The sequence below is a fragment of the Equus quagga genome, chromosome 10 (genome assembly GCF_021613505.1).
Source record: "Equus quagga isolate Etosha38 chromosome 10, UCLA_HA_Equagga_1.0, whole genome shotgun sequence".
In the NCBI taxonomy this organism is placed as follows: domain Eukaryota; kingdom Metazoa; phylum Chordata; class Mammalia; order Perissodactyla; family Equidae; genus Equus; species Equus quagga.
The window spans coordinates 93,433,872-93,450,355 of NC_060276.1; the positions used below are offsets into that span (position 1 = coordinate 93,433,872).

The 16,484-nt window shown below is 36.9% G+C and overlaps 1 protein-coding gene across 2 annotated transcripts in view; it reads right to left on the bottom strand.

Moving 5' to 3' along the window:
• Positions 1-11,589: 11,589 nt before the first annotated feature.
• CFAP47 (cilia and flagella associated protein 47) overlaps positions 11,590-16,484 on the bottom strand; it is a 431,185-nt gene continuing 426,290 nt past the window's right edge. The window contains exon 64 of one of the 2 annotated variants that reach the window (XM_046672810.1): positions 11,590-11,990. In XM_046672810.1, coding sequence (XP_046528766.1) covers positions 11,778-11,990 — 213 coding nt within the window. In that variant the 3' untranslated portion in view covers positions 11,590-11,777. The remainder of the gene's footprint in view (positions 11,991-16,484) is intronic. The other variant, XM_046672809.1, reaches the window with a different exon arrangement.

Genomic DNA, 16,484 nt, shown 5'->3' on the forward strand with positions numbered 1-16,484 from the left:
ATTTAGTCAGTGTTGTCACGTGCCTCTCTGATTATTTGTGATGGACAGTGCGCTCTGGACGTTCCACGATTAGCACAGAACAAAAATAATAGGTCTGAAAAGCTCTGTCTGAGATAAAGCTTGGCAGTTACAGTACTTTCTTACCACTCACCTGTGGCTTTGTTATGTGATTCTGATTCCCTTTCTTCAAGTTTATTAAAGTGGAATAATAATGAATGGTTTTATGGAATTTGTGAAATGACAGCTGTTTTTATCGAAGATCTATGAAGAAAAATGAAAATATCTAGTTTTTGATACATTTTTATTGAGAGATAATTGACATATAACAGTGTGTAAGTTTGAGGTGTACATGTTGGTTTGTACATTTATATATTGCACTATGATTACCACCAGAGCATTAGCTAAACACCTTTATCACGTCACACAGTTATCATTTCTTTTTTGGGGTGAGAACAATTAAGATCTAGTCTCTTGGCAACTCTGAAGTGTATCATACAGTATTGTTGACTATAATCACTATGTTGTGCATTAGATATCCAGAACTCAATCTACAAGTTTGTACCCTTAAACAACATCTCTCCAATTTCTCCATCCCCTAGCCCCTGGTAACCATCATTCTACTCTTGTTTTTACAAGTTCAGTTTTTTTAGATTCCACATATAAGTGATATACAGTACTTGTCTTTTTCTGTCGGACTTGTCTCACTTAGCATAATGCCCTCAAGGGACAACATGGATGGACCTTGAGAGCAGTATGATACTTTTTATATAATTTGCTTCCAATTCAGATTGCTAATTAATATACGAAAAGGTGCTCAACATCATTAATCATGAAAGAATGCAAGTTCAAACCTCAAGGAGGCACCACTAGACCACCACCTGAATAGTAAACACTAAAAAGGCCGGCAATAGCACATGCTGGCAAGGATGTAAGGTAGCTAGAACTCTCGCACATTGTTAGTTGGAGGGTAGAATGGTAAAGCCACATTGGAAAACTCTTTGACAGCAACTAGTAAAGCTACAAAACAAATACCCTAGGAATTGGCAATTCCGCTCTTGGCTATATACATAACGGAAGTGTCTACACATATGCACCAAATAACACGGACAAGAATGTTCTTGGCAGCTTTGTATATAATGACCAAAACCTGGGAATAATGCAAATGTCTATCCACAGGTGAAAGGATCAATATATATGATATATTCATATAATGTGTTATATTCATACAATGAGATATAACTCAGCAATCAACGGGATATAACTCAGCAATAAAAAGAATAAACTACTGATATATGCAAAACATGGATGAAACTCACAGATAAAATATTAAGTGAAAGAAAGACAAACAGAAAAGAAGACAAACTACATGATTCCATTTATATGAAGTTCAAAACACCCACAACTATTCCATAACGACAGCGTTTGAAATTGTAGTAACCTTATAGGGAGTATTAACTAGGAGAGGGCACAATGGAGCTTTCTTTAGAGCTGGATATGTTCTATTTCTCGATCTGGGTACTGGTATCATAGGTATACACATATGTCAAAATTCATTTACCTTCATACTTGAGATTTGTTTACTTGCTAAAATATTTTTAATAGAAATAAGATTATATATCCAGTACTATAGAAAGGCCCTGTTGAAGTGACGCTTCTGGACTGGCTGATTTCCGGGCACCTAGCCTTCGTCCCAGAGTGACCTTATTTCTGGAGCTTCTGCATGGGCAATATAATCTAAATGCTGCGCTTAGGAGCAAGTGATGCTGAAATGTAGATTTGGTATCATCTCTTTTTATTATGAAATGCCACTCAGTCATATAACTCATCATTTTCTATTCTTAAACACAGAAGTTAGCAACTTAAAAACAATTTACAGCCTGCATACACCTATGTAGCCAGCACAACTTACACAGCTCCTTGTAAGCTATTGTTTAAGTAACTACTAGGTGTATCTATTCTTGGAAGACTGTAGCGTAAGTCTAAGAGAAGAGCTTTGCTTAATAAAATCTTTAACCTTTTTTGAGATTTATAAAAATAGATGTCTTATAAATATCTTATTTCATAATTTTTTCATTTATGTGTCTTATTTTCACACATAATATATCATCGTTTCAAAGAATAATAAGTAATATGCAGACGTGGAAGAAAGGTACAGCCCCCATTTCCAAACCACACTCTGAATGGGACTATTTTCTACTTGAGCTGGACTATCCTACAAAGGCACACAAAATAGGCAGGTGCTCTAGACACGGAAGAAATTCAACCACTAAGACATCTGCTGAGGTACTGAGTTTTGCTTTTGCTAGTTTTGCACGGTCCTCTGTGAGTGGTTGTCCCAGATACAAAATCACACAGAGAATTAACTCCCAGGGATGAAGCTGAAGTCACAGGTTTTGTTTATCTTTGGAAATCTCAGAATTCTTTTTCAACACTGCCTTTCTGATCTTTGAAATGGAGCAAACCCTCATACTTCGGAGTTGATTTTTACACCAGAGGACAAGCTTGAATATCACTTTTCTTTTGGAAAGTGTCTGTGTCTTAAATGGTAACCTTGGCATATTATTAACTGTGTCACTTCTCCCAATTAAAATATCCTTTTACAAGCCAGGTGCCACTCTCAGCATTGTAATGGCTGAAACAAAGTAGAATATGAAAGATTTTTCACGTCAGTGGAAGTGGTTGAGCCAGAAAATGAATCGGATTCCTTTCAGATGAATCTTTTATGGATCAGCAGATTTATTCAGAGTTACTTAAAAAGCAGTTAATATTCCATTAGCAACAAACTGTGATCTGTGTCAGCAATAAGACACTCTTTAGTCATTTAGTGCAAGAAGCCACTTCAGAAAAAATGCAATTATTGAATATATAAGAGGCAAATAAATACTGAGGCAAAACTAGGTCATTTTTCTTACAGAATTATGGACATTATGCTTGATTCTTTGCTTCATTTAATCAAAGCATTTAGCTGTTTTATTTTTGTAAGTTTATGATCAGGAAAGATGAAATGATTTTTTTTAAAAGAACAGTAAAGCTAACATATTTTCACAACGTTCATAGCAATGATTTCAATACCAAGTGCTTGGAGTATTGTACAAAGTAGATGGGAGATGCTATTTGGGGTTTCCCAAGCCTATATTGTGGGACAGGGGCACTACCAGACATGAAGAGTGGCCTGGCCTCAAATGCTAGGGAATCTTGGAGAGGCCAGTGTTCATGTGTCACTTAACGATGATGATACGTTCTGAGATATATGCCATTAGGCGATTTTGTTGTTGTGCAAACATCATAGAGTGTACTTACAAACCTAGATGGTATAGCCTACTACACACCTAGGCTATATAGTACTAATCTTATGGGACCACCGTCGTACATGCAATACTCCAAGTCATATATGCCGTCCGTTGTTGACCGAAAGGTCATTATGCAGCATTTACTGTATGACTGTAATAAGAAAGCTATCATAAAAAAGTTATACAAAGAGATACTCTTAAAAACACGTTAGATGAATCAAAATTGGATTAAAATAATGTATAAGTAACCCACAACAAGATAAAATAAACAGAGAAACAAAAAATGGAGTGAACAAAGAAAAATTTAAAAATAAAATGATGAAGAAAAATAAGGAGAAGATTAGCATTTTTCTATTAGGAAAGAAAGAAGTTGTATCATTACAGACCCTGCAGGCATCAGAAGGCTAATAAGGGAATAATACAAAAAAATGTCTACACACATACATTTGCCAACTCAGTTGGCAAGGATGTGCAGAAATTAGAACACTTATGCATTGTTGTTGCTAATGTAAAATGGTGCAGGCATTATGGAAAATAGTATTGTGGGTCTTCAAAAAATTAAAAACAGAGTTACTTTATGACTCAACAATTCCGCTTATGGGTATATACTCAATAACTGAAAGCAAGGACTCAAACAGATATTCATACATCCATATTTATAGCAGCATTATTCACAATAGCCAGAAGGTGGAAGCAACCCAAGTGTCCATTGATGGATGAATGGATAAACAAAATGTGGTATATACATACAATAGGATATCGTTCAGCTTTAAAAAGAAAGAAATTATGCTACAACATAGATGAACCTTGAGGACATTAGGCTAAGTAGAATAAGCCAGTCAGAAAAGGACAAATAGTGTATGGTTATACTTATGAGAGGTATCTAGAGTAGTCAAATTCATAGAGACAGAAAGTAGAATGGTGGTTTCCTGGGTCTAGGGGGAGGGAACAATGGGAATTATTGTTTAATGGGTATGCAATTTCAGTTTGGAAAGATTAAAGTGTTCTGGGATGGATGGTGGTGATGGTTGAACAACGATGTCAATGTACTTAATGCCACTGCGCTGTACACTTAATGGTTGAAATGGTAAATTTTGTCATGTGTATTTTACCATACACACATAAAAAATGTTAAAATGAAAAAAAATACTTGACTCAGATATATAAATAAAGTACTCCATAGTATTTGTTTATATCTGGTTATATACATCATCTCCCTCACCTGGACTTGGTCTGACCCTGGTAAAATGTGGAGGCCATGAACCTCCTATATCCCTTATTCCATACACCAGTATTCTTGTGCTTCCTCTTTAAACAGGTCCCGAAGGAAATCCATCTGCTAAATTCATTCAGGGTAAAGAATTTGTGCCCAAAGTTTAAGTGTAAAGGAGATACCTGTCAGAATGATTCAGGTGTAACTCAAGGATAAATCATACAGACAGACCTCCCCAGTGATATGAACAAGCCACTGGAATGCCATTAGTAAGCAAGACACATCATAGAATCTCCACTTTGTCTCCCTCTGTACATTTACCTTATTTCTCTATCTGAAGTCGGGCCTTATTGACGTTTTGCCTGCTGCATACATTGCCATCCCTCAGCTCCCAAGTTTACCTAACTGAATAATTGAGATCAAAAGAGTTTCTCCAGTTCCAATGCCAAATTCCTAGAGTGATAATCTGATGGCTTTTCCCAGGTCAGTACCATGCTCTTTATCCAATTGAGTGTGGAGTCATGTAGGAGGATGAATATGGATACTGAGGACTCAGATCTAGAGTCCAGTGATACCTGTCTTTTGGAAGAGATGATGTGCAACATGAAACTATTGGTAAGAGAGAATTATAGGCATGAATGAAGCAGATAACTTTGGCTGAACCCTTTCTTGGTGTCTCACAAATACTGCTGTCTGGATAGCCTATGTATGCAGTGGGATGGCCTCATCTATCTGTTATATAGATTTCAAAAGTTCCTATATCAGTATTAGAGGATGGGAGTGATTCATCAGTTCCTGTTAGTACCTCCCCAATATTCTTCCAACACTTACTGTCCAGTGCCTGACAACCCTGTCCCATTGCGAATTTCTACCTAATGGCTTTCTTTCACACATGTGTGAGTTAATGCTCTTAGAAAGTCAATGCTCCCAGGGAGCAGCCCTTGGCAATGACAAATGGGAACTGGAGGATAAATATGAACCCAACTTGGCTCTGAGAAAGAAGGAAGATAACTGAGACACAGTCTGTCCTGCAATCCAGAGATCCTGAGAAGTGAGCACCATTTGCATATAGAACAAACCTAATAACTCATCCTTTTTTTTGGCTTCCACATATCATCTCGCTTTCTCACTCCACTAATGGTGCTTTCTGTGATCAACTCCCAAATAAACTACCTGCCCTCAAACACCTTTCTAAAGGTTTCCCTCTTTGGGATGCAACTTAAGACAGGGGCATAGGGCATAAATTGCCAAATGGCCCCCCTTCAGAGTTGGCATGATGGAGGGGAATAGGAGAGGTCAGTAGTTGACAAAGGTAAGAGAGATAAGCAGGAGCCATAAGAAAGCTTCAGGTCTAATGTGGATCCAGCTGAGTCAGGACACACAGCGTGAATACAGCTTGAACACTGGAGGAAGGTCTGATCTATGCAGCAAAGGAAAAAAGAATCATTGGAGAAGAGGACTCAAAGTCCTCACCCAGATCATGGAACAAGATCGGTAACAGACAAGCTGAGTAGGACTCATCCCCTTGGAATCTCAGCAGATGGGAACATAAAGGGAGCAGGGCCTGCTGACTGCCTGGGGACATGGGATTCCCGGCCTGTGGTCAGTGACCTGAGGTGTATTAGGGAACCTTCTCAGCTGAGATGCAGGGATAGTCCTAGTTCATCTGACTAACTGCTAATCTGTCTAAGCATAAGCATGCAGCCTTATCCACAAATAGATCATTGGCTAATGTTTCACTTTAGATTAACGAAGTGCTTCTTGTAAGAGGAAAGAGTTGTTTCCTTGTAGATATAATTTTAAAAAGATAAGGCCTTGATTTAAAAACTCTATAAAACACAATATTTTAAGGCTTAAAAACAGAGAGTACTTCAGAGTTTTACTCAGGAATATGTTAATTAACAAGCAAAGATACAAAGATCCCAACAATACGATATTCAGTGAGAATATGTGAACTCTGGCAGAAAAGGGCATAAAAATTGCTTAACTAATCCTAAAATGTAGAGACCAAGGCTCCTCTCAATGATAGTTGATGAAGGAGAACCAGTTCTAATATCCTTCACTAGCTGATTGAATTGCAAAGTTTTACATAACTCTTTAAAAGCTAAGCATCTCCTGAAACAGAGGAACAAAAAAACTTTAGTAACTGATTATAATCTATATATTTAAATCTCTAGAAACTCCATGGCTATTTCTACTTGAAAGTAATTAGATTTCCTTTGTTAATTATATTTCCAAAACTCTAATGGAATTTGCAGTTTAAAATTAACTCAGAGACACTAGTAAAAAGGCACCCAATGTTCCTTCTTTGATGTATACCCTTCGGCTCTAAAAATTTAGCAATCAGGGATACAATATAAAAATATACAATCAAAGAGACTTAGAGAAGATAAACATGTCCATAGACAAAACACAATATAGAAAGCCGGAGTGGTTAATGGAGCTGACATCCAAGTTCCAAAGCAGGCAGTGGGAGAGGCAAGTTCACCTCCTTTGGGATAAGAAGGACTAGAGGTCTTTCATGTGAAAAGAGGAAATGGAATCAGCCTTACTGCTTGAATCCACAGCTATGATTCCTAAAAGTAGGGTGAACAAATACTGACAACTGCTGCCTGGGGCTACAGTTCACTATGGAGCTGCCTGAGGCTCACTAACCAGTTCTGCAAATCCTTCACATCCGGACCAGGGAGGAGGCCCAAGCCCTCATTATAAGAGCTGCTCCTCAACCAAGGGCCCCAGGACATTCATGGAAGTAGCACCGTAATTTCTTGTCAGGGAGGAAGGAGCCCACAGAGTGAAAGAAAAACAATGTAAAGCAAAAAGGACGTCTCCCTTAAATAAGCCTATGATCCACCATTCTAAAATGCATGAAGAAATCTAATGCTAAGAATGACAGCCAACAAGATAAACATCAGAACAGGAATTATGTCCTGATGATGTTATTATATGGAACATTTTCACGCATGTTTTATAGTAAGCATGGCTGAGATACTCAAAGAGATAAAAACTTAACATTCAAAAATGAATAAGAAAATATTAAACAAGTAGTTAAATATATTAAAAAGGCGAATATAAAAAACTAGTTGAAATACGAGAAATAAAAAATAGACAATAAAATCGGTAGATAGGATAAACTCTAAGCAGAACATTACCAAAGAAATTATTACTGACTTGGAAGATGGCACTGAACACTTCACCTACCGCACGGCAAAGAGGTAACAGGTCAAATACGTGCATGAGACCTTAAGATTCTCACAAGATCTACTGAAATCCTTTCCACTTCAACTTCAGGCCCTGATCTCTTGAGATCTCTTTCCAGAATATAAAGAATGCAGGCGCTGGCAGAGAAGGAATATTCGATATTAGCTGAGAATTTTCTGACGTTGAAGAGCGATATAAGTGTTCAAATCGATACTGTACTTTGAGTACCCAGCAGAATGATAATGATGATGATGATAATAATAATAATAATATAACAACATAATAAATCTATTGCTGGAAACATAGAGAAAGTTTTAGGAAATCAAGAATGAAAGAAAAGCTGAAAAGCTGAAAAGAAAAGTCAGTTTACTTAGAAGTTAATAACTTGACATATAACAGATTTCTCATTATCAACAAGAAAGGCCATAGAAAATGAGGTAATAGCTTCCAAGTGCTGAGGGGAAAAATAATTATGAACTCAGAATTCTATACCCAGGAAAAGTGTAATTTGAAAGTAAAATGAAGACCTTTTTAGAAATAAAAAGACTAAAAGAAGTTGCCACAAACAAAACCTTACTTACCGATTTTGGTTAGAAGAAAGACCCTAAATGAATGACATTTTTTTTCTTTGGACAAGTATATTTCAACAGTGTGTTTACAGGGAGGTTGGACTCAAAACTTTCCCCAGGCTCCTCACACGCCCCCCTTAACCCTTTCCTTCCCAGTGGTAAATATACCACATTGTCCAGCCTGTTCTCCAGGAACTGTGCCTCGCTATGTGGTTGGCTGGCTCAGTGGGGACAAGACCCCTGACTAGTGTACCCCTATGCTGGGAGCAGGATCTAGACGTTTCTTTTATCAATTTCTTCTCAGTTTATACCACTGCCTCTTCTTCTCTCTGCTTGCTACTCTTTAAAAATGTTTGTTTTTCAGAGTTGTATCAGTGCCCCTCTTCTTTTAATATTTTACCTTAATGTGCGAACATTAGAAACACCTAAACACATGTTAAAATGTAGATTCTTGCATCTAGCCCCAAACATACTGACTGAGAATGAAGGAGAGTGAACCTTATAACTCTTCATTTTTAGCAATCAACTCAGATAATTCTAACACATACTAGAGTTTGAGAACCACTGCTTGTATAAGCTTTCTATGTGTAATATCATGTTTAGCTTTGCTTTTGACTCATAATAAGTCACCGATAAGTCTAAAAATTTCTACTAGAATCAAGCCCATGTTATAAGTTCTATATGAATATATCTACCTGCTAACCGGCCATTTCAATATAGGTGTCCTATATCTATATGTACAAAATAGTACATCCAAATTTGAACCCATCTTCTTATCCCTTTATTCCATGGAGTCCCTGAGCTGAGAAGGTGAATTACCTTAAGCTCCTCTGTTCCCACCTACATTTGTTCCCATGTTTTCTGTCACTCCCCAAACCATTTATCCTGAGCTCCAAGCACTGCTTACTTGTTCCTGGATGTGCTATGTTCTGTCACATTTGTATGCTCTGGCATATGTTCCTCCTCTAGCCTGAGAGGTCATACTCCCTTTCTATACCTGGAAGACTCCAACTCCATTAATATCCTGGTCAAATGTGACGTTTTCCTTGAGGCCTTTTCTCACTCCCCAGACATTTCCTCACCTCTGTTTCTACACCAAGGTCTCAATCACAGCACTTTCCATATTGCCTGGAAACTACCTGCTTACACTTGTCTTTCCAACCCAGGGAGCACTTGCAGGAAAGGTCTGATCAGGGCTCACTTGATTTTATGTCAAGGTTGAGTACAGAACGTAACTTGGAGCAGGACTTAACATCTGTTTATTAGGTAAGGGCATAAACACATGAGTGAATTAATACATATTTGACCAAGGTTTAAAGAATTCACAATAAAATTCTAAATCAGCATATGCAATTTTTAAATGTACAGTGTCAGCTTCATGTGGAACTTTCAGATTCCCAGAAAACTCTTATCTTTCATTCTACAGGAAAGTCACATACTAATGAGCAAATCGTGATCCTCAAATAAGAACCCCCAAGCAAAACCTCTTACTGATTTTTCAGACTCCTTTTCAAATATGAAGCTATAAACATCAACACAATAAAGCATAGTCCTTATTCTCTGAGAGTTAAGGAAGAAGTCTGTAGACATTATTAGACCTTTTTCTGGTTACTCCCCATGTGACTGCTCTGTCTAAATTGATTTGATGCCCTTTGATTTTAAAAGCCATTGACATTCACAAGTGCTAGACTAAGAAATATTCTGAAGTATACAATGCATTAGTTTCCTCCTCCTGCATCCTTTTCTGACAGCTTTGGATTCTTAGAATTTTCTTCACTATTCAGTTTTGTCTACTTGAGTTGCCCCCACCTCATTTTCATTTGGACAAATAATAGCACACTGACATTTCAAATTACAGATGCCTCTTCTGAAGAAGGTAATACCCAGAATAAAATTTGAAACATAACAACCTAGCATCAAAATTTTAAGCATTTTTGAAATATTCATAACATGAAATAGTTACTAGCATGTCTCCCAATATCTCATCCTCACTCCCGTCTCTGACGAAGAAAAGTCAAATCCAAATGCACTCCGTTCTGGGTACCTTAATTTCAGGTATTGGAGCATTCCAGATTGGAGAGCAATTGTGATTCTCAGAAGGCTTAATATAAAAAGGTATAAGATTATTTAAATATTGTGCATTACCGTAAACACCAAAACATCAAAGCAATTAGATCTTTAGAGATATAATGTACTTAGGTACATTATGGCAAATGTGATTTTACTTTCCTAAGGATTTCGAGAGGTCTTCTGAAGGCTTTGAGAGAAATATACTCAGAGACTGACCACCCTGCTGCCCCCTACATACACAGTACAGCAGAGGAAAGGACAGACAAATGCTCTGTCTCTGTACTCAAAGAAACATCTTTAGAGGGCCAGAGAACAAGAAGGGCTTTTAGAGATTCACAGAATTTTAGCTCTTATCCTTTCTAGGGATGGCAAATCTAGGGTACATGGGCCTCCACTCTCCTCTACTTCAATCACTGCAGACAAGAATAATTGATCCCACAGATGTGTCCCCAGAATTCTACTTAACACCATGTGGAGAAATTATGATCAACCCATTCGCAGTGGTTCCTATAGGCCAAGAAAGGTTGCCAAACTTTTTCTATAAAGTACCAGAGGGTAAATATTTTAAGCTTTGCAGCTATATGCTTTCTGTCCACTCAACTTTGCTGTTAGAGCATAAAAGCAGCCACTGACAATACAGAAAGAAATGACTGTGGCTGTGTTCTCATAAAACTTTATTTATAGACAATGAAATTTAAATTTTATGTAATTTTCTTGTGTCACTCAATAGTCTTCCATTGATTTGTTCCACCATTTAAAAATATAAAAATCCTTACTTACCAGTAAGCTGTATAAAAATAGGCGGCAGATTAGGTTTGGCCCACGGGCTATAGTTTGCCAACTCTTGTCCTACTACAGTTCTTTTATTTTGCACACAAGGAAACAGGATACAAAAAAGTTAAGCCACTTGCTTAAAATCATGTGAATGATTCGTGGCAGAGCCAGTCATTTTGTGTCAAATTGTCTTAAAGATGGTCTACATTAGCTGTTTATTATATTTCCGCTCAATGATAAGTACTAAGCAACATATTTTTCTTTACTTTCAGAAAATGAACTTTTCCCTGGATCATTTTGAAATATACCTTTATTATTTAAAGACTCACTATAGGAGCATATGGCCTACGTACACTTCTGTGCATGGATTTTTAAGTTGAAATCATTTTTCAGTTTTACTACAAATGTACTCTTGTACTTTAAAAATAAAACGATCTCAATATTTGCAACCCAGTATTTGCATTTTAAAACATACACATAACTCAGAAATTAGGTATAACATATTCAGAGAATAGATTTAGTCAATGTTTTAAAAAATATAGAAGGCCTATTATAATTGAAACATTATTCCTCAGAAACATTCCAAAAGATGAAATAGCATTCATGAAAATCCGTCCAATTCTACTTAAGACCAAGAAATATTTTGGAAAAAATGATTTTTTATTTATTCTTCAACATCAAAGGAGCACCCTTGATGGTAGAGGACACCCCTGTCCTTATGAGTTTAGCATTTTCACGGATAAAATTGGTCTGCTGAACTGGCTTGCTGTCAAAAATCTTGTTAGTAGTGTCAACTTTGGCTTTTACATTCTTTGGTGGCTCGGTAGCTTGAGGCAACCCATTGACATTGTACAACTGGTACATATTTTCTGTCTGGAAACAAAGAGAGGGAGAGATTTTATATGAAATATCCGGGGACTGAGAAACACGTAGAAAAAAGTTTACGAAATTAACACTTTCTCTCTTCCGCATGTAAGGTACAGGAAAGATACAAAACTGAAACTGCATCGTTCACTAAAAAGTTTCTCACAGTTAGAGGTCTGCCCTGTGGGTGAACTAAGCATCCATCTGATCTAAGAGGAAGCCATCTCTTTGGTTTGTATGAAACTGTTGCCCAGCGTGAACTGTAACTAATGGAAACAATACCTTGCAAGATAAACTTTCCCATGAGAACTCAAGTGTGGCCATAGAACCGACTGATAAAATACATCCATCTTCTGTTTTTTAGATTATGAAAGTACATAATTAATACAACAGCTTGAAATTACTGAGCATGGGGTAAAATCACTAATGAGAATCATAATCTAAATCCAAGTCAGTACAACTTATACAGGGATTTATTTAAAAATCTTTCATTTCTTGTGCATATATGCACAGGGTGGCAATATTGAATTAGGTAGTCTAGCATTTTCTGAATGTTTATGTTCATATTTAAATCCTGTGGCTCTTGCAGAATTTCCTGACGCTCCCTGTGTTTTTCTAGGCCTTCTTTCTCACAGTGAGATTTGTATACCATGTATGTGCAGAAAACTCATTCAGGATAAGTCCAGGCCAAGTGAATATTGCAGTAACATCAGGGTTTATCATGTAGTGTTATCTATCAAAGAATGTTAAGTGTAGGAATTTCTTGCACATCTAGAATGGTCCTATTTTAATCATAACTGGCCCTTCTATCCAGTGTTCATGGTAATTCAGTATTCAGAATCAATGAGTTATAGTGGAACAAACCAAGAACCACACTAGAACTGGGTTAAATAACATTTTACTTCATATAAGAATGTTTAATTTGAAAAACAAAGCTTCATTTTGGTGACTGTGCATATGTCATTGTAAATTTTTACATTACAAGTGACCCATTTCACAAATACAAATGCGAGAGTTACATAAAGGGACTTGCTCTCCTGCCTGACACTTAGTGAGTACACAAGGAGTGAGCTACACGAAGGGATGTACACTCTGATCTGAAACCTAGTGGGTACAAATGGGAACTACATGTAGGGATTTGTACCTGTGCCTGACACATCGCCAAGACTCTTTGAAAATAATTACCTATAAACACACTATTTGTAAAGTCCTAAATGTTACTGTGTGCATTTCAATTAAGATTCAAATAATTTTGCAATAAGTGATGCTGAGTGTGTGTGTATATATATTTGTATATTCTTTTTTTTTTTTTGAGGAAGATTAGCCATGAGCTGACATCTGCTGCCAATCCTCCTCTTTTTTGCTGAGGAAGACTGGCCCTGAGCTAACATCCGTGCCCATCTTCCTCTACTTTATATGCGGGACGCCTGCCACAGCATGGCTTGACAAGCAGCGTGTAGGTCCACACCCAGGATCCGAACCAAAGAACCCTGGGCCCGCCGAAGCAGAATGTGTGAACTTTACCATTGCACCACCTGGCTGGCCCTATATATTCTTAAATATATATAATCCAAATATAAGATATATTTGTAAGAAGTTCTTCGTGTCCTTTCTTCCAACAATCTATATGGTAATAAGAATATGTTTATTTTATAAAGATTAAATATTACAGCTCTTATATCTATAGTTAACTTTCCTCAATCACATTGTGAATGAAAACAATTATTTATGTTCTCAAAAACATTTCAAAGGCCTAGCTCTATGTCTTCTACACTCAATCTCCTTTTGAAAATATAAATAAAAAAGGAGTTAAAATAATACAGGAAGAAGTCAATAACTCCATGTCACTAACGCCTCATAGAATCACTGTGTTGATTTTTACAAAAGAATCCCAAATTGACAATTATACTCCTCAAATATTTATTTAAAGAAATATTAAAAAAGAACTACTTGTTAAACAGATAACATTTCCATATTTAGGTAATGTCCCTCTAGTCTGAAAAAGGATCAGCCAAAGCCAAAGACCCCGGAGAATAAATGCCCAAAGCTTTGTTTTAAAGGGCACATTCTTATGAATGGAAACAACTGATAATCCACTAGCAGATGTGGTCTGTGCCCACCGACATCCCTCAGCTGTTTCCATTTCACTGCTTGCCCCAACTTCCATTTGCCAGTATCTGCACCTCTTTGACTTAGAGTTTTTCAGAAACTCCAGAAAGCTTTTCTGCTTCCAGGGAATTAACAATCCCTGGGAGCATTCCTCAATCAATGATTGAACAGTGGCAGTTGGCATATAAACACCCAAACCCCCGGCCCCCTCGGGTGTGAATATTCTAGGGGTGCATTCCACACTATTTCTCAGAGAACTCCCAAGGGATTGAATTCCAGGTGCCCACTGTGGTAGCTGCCTCGATGAAGCACCCTTTCTGGGTTTCCATTCCCTCTCTGTCTCATATCCTGGCTTCTCTATGTCTGTTTCTTGAGACCACATAGCAAATACGCTACTTGGACTTGAATTCTCATTTCAGCATCTGCTTATGAGGAAATACAAACCAAGATATATTTATATTGATAATGCCATTTCCCACAGTTTCATGACAATGACCAATTCCTTTAAAAGCAATGCATTTACATACATGTTACTCATGTCCGGTTATGTCTCTAGAGATAACAGGTCCGTCTATATATACAGACGGTCCCTTCTTATGATTTCTTTTACTTTTCGGTGGTGTGAAAGCAATACGCATTCAGTAGAAACCATACTTCCGGTTTTGAATTTTGGTCTTTTCCTGGTCTAGTGATATGCTATACGATACTCTCTTGTGATTTGATTCTGGGCAGCAGCAGCGAGAGCAGCTCCCAGGCAGCCCTGCCATCACCAGGGTGAACAACTAATACACTTACAACCATTCTGTACCCATACCACTGTTCTGTTTTTCACTTTCAGTCCAGAATTCCATACATTACAGGAGACATTTAATGTTTTATTATAAAATAAGCTTTGCGTTAGATGATTTTGCCCAACTGTGGGCTAATGTAAGTGTTCTGAGCATGTTTAAGGTAGACAAGGCTAAGCTATGATTTTCAGTAGGTTAGGTGTATTAAATGCATTTTCGACTTAAGATATTTTCAACTTAGGATGGGTTTATTGGGACCTAACCCCATTGCAAGTCAAGGAAGATCTATAAATATTACTTTTGTACAAGCATTATATGTTTTATATTGGATAATTCTGATGGTACTCACATTTTTATATAAACTATTTAAGATTTATCATGTCCACCACGGAAAGTTGAGTGGACTATCTACTCTCTTTGAGTAGCACCGCGTTTTTTAACAGTCTGATCAAGTTAACTTAAGTCTTTCTAAGCCAGTGCCACATACCTTGTTTAATAGTGAGGGAAAGGCAGTTTTAATCACTCTAAACATGGTTTAATTGAAAGGGAAATTACGAAGCTTGCTAATGTGATTGTTGAAGTTCGTGTAGGCTAATATTTAACTAAACTATTCTTAAAAATCCTCATTCTTACTTCCAAGTAAAGCACAATGAAGATCATGTTTCATTTATGTTACAGGTATTAATTGACAATGCATAAAATCAATATTTTTAAAAAGATGATAATATAAACAATAATTTTCATTTAGATAATGAATTACCTTTTAAATTCTTCACTTTTATCATGTGAGACATCACAGTGTTGTCATGAGCAGGGTTTTGAGTAAGACAATGTTTGAACCATGATTTCAAAATCATTGATTTGATATATGCAGTAACTTTTGTGAATCTCAAAAGCATTATACTTAGCATAACAAGCCAGTCTTAAAAGGTGACATAGAGTATGGTTCCATTTATATAATATTCTAGAAATTATAAAATCATGGAGATGGAGAAAAGATTAATGGTTGCCAGGGATAGAGAGGGAGTTACAGTGTTGGACACGACTATAAAAGGTTAGCATGACACAGTTCCTCCGTGGCAATGGAAGAGTTGTGTAGCTCAGTTGTGACTGTAGCCATATACATCTATACATGGGTTCAAATTGCCTAAAACCACACACACGCACACACACACACATGCACACGCACAAATACGTGTGAAAAATGCTAAAAATGGAATAAGGTCTCTAGCCTAGTTACCAGTATTTTATCAATGGCAATTTCCTTGTTTTGATATTTTACTACAGCTATAAAAGATGTCACCATTGGGAGAAGATGGGAGAAGGAGTCACAGAACTCTATGTACTATTTTTGCAATTTCCTTTAAGTCTATACAGATTTTTTTAAGTTAAGAAATATGAGATTTATGAGTCAATTGGAAATTTGAACACTAAACGAATATTTGATAAGTGCTGATATTAAGGAATTATTTTTCGATGTGATAATGGTATCATGGTTATGATTTTTATCTTTTAGAGATTAATAGGAAATATTTGCAGATAATAGGGTGTCTGGGGTTTTCTTCAAAATAATATGGAAAGTGGGGAAGGGGGTGGGAATAGAGCT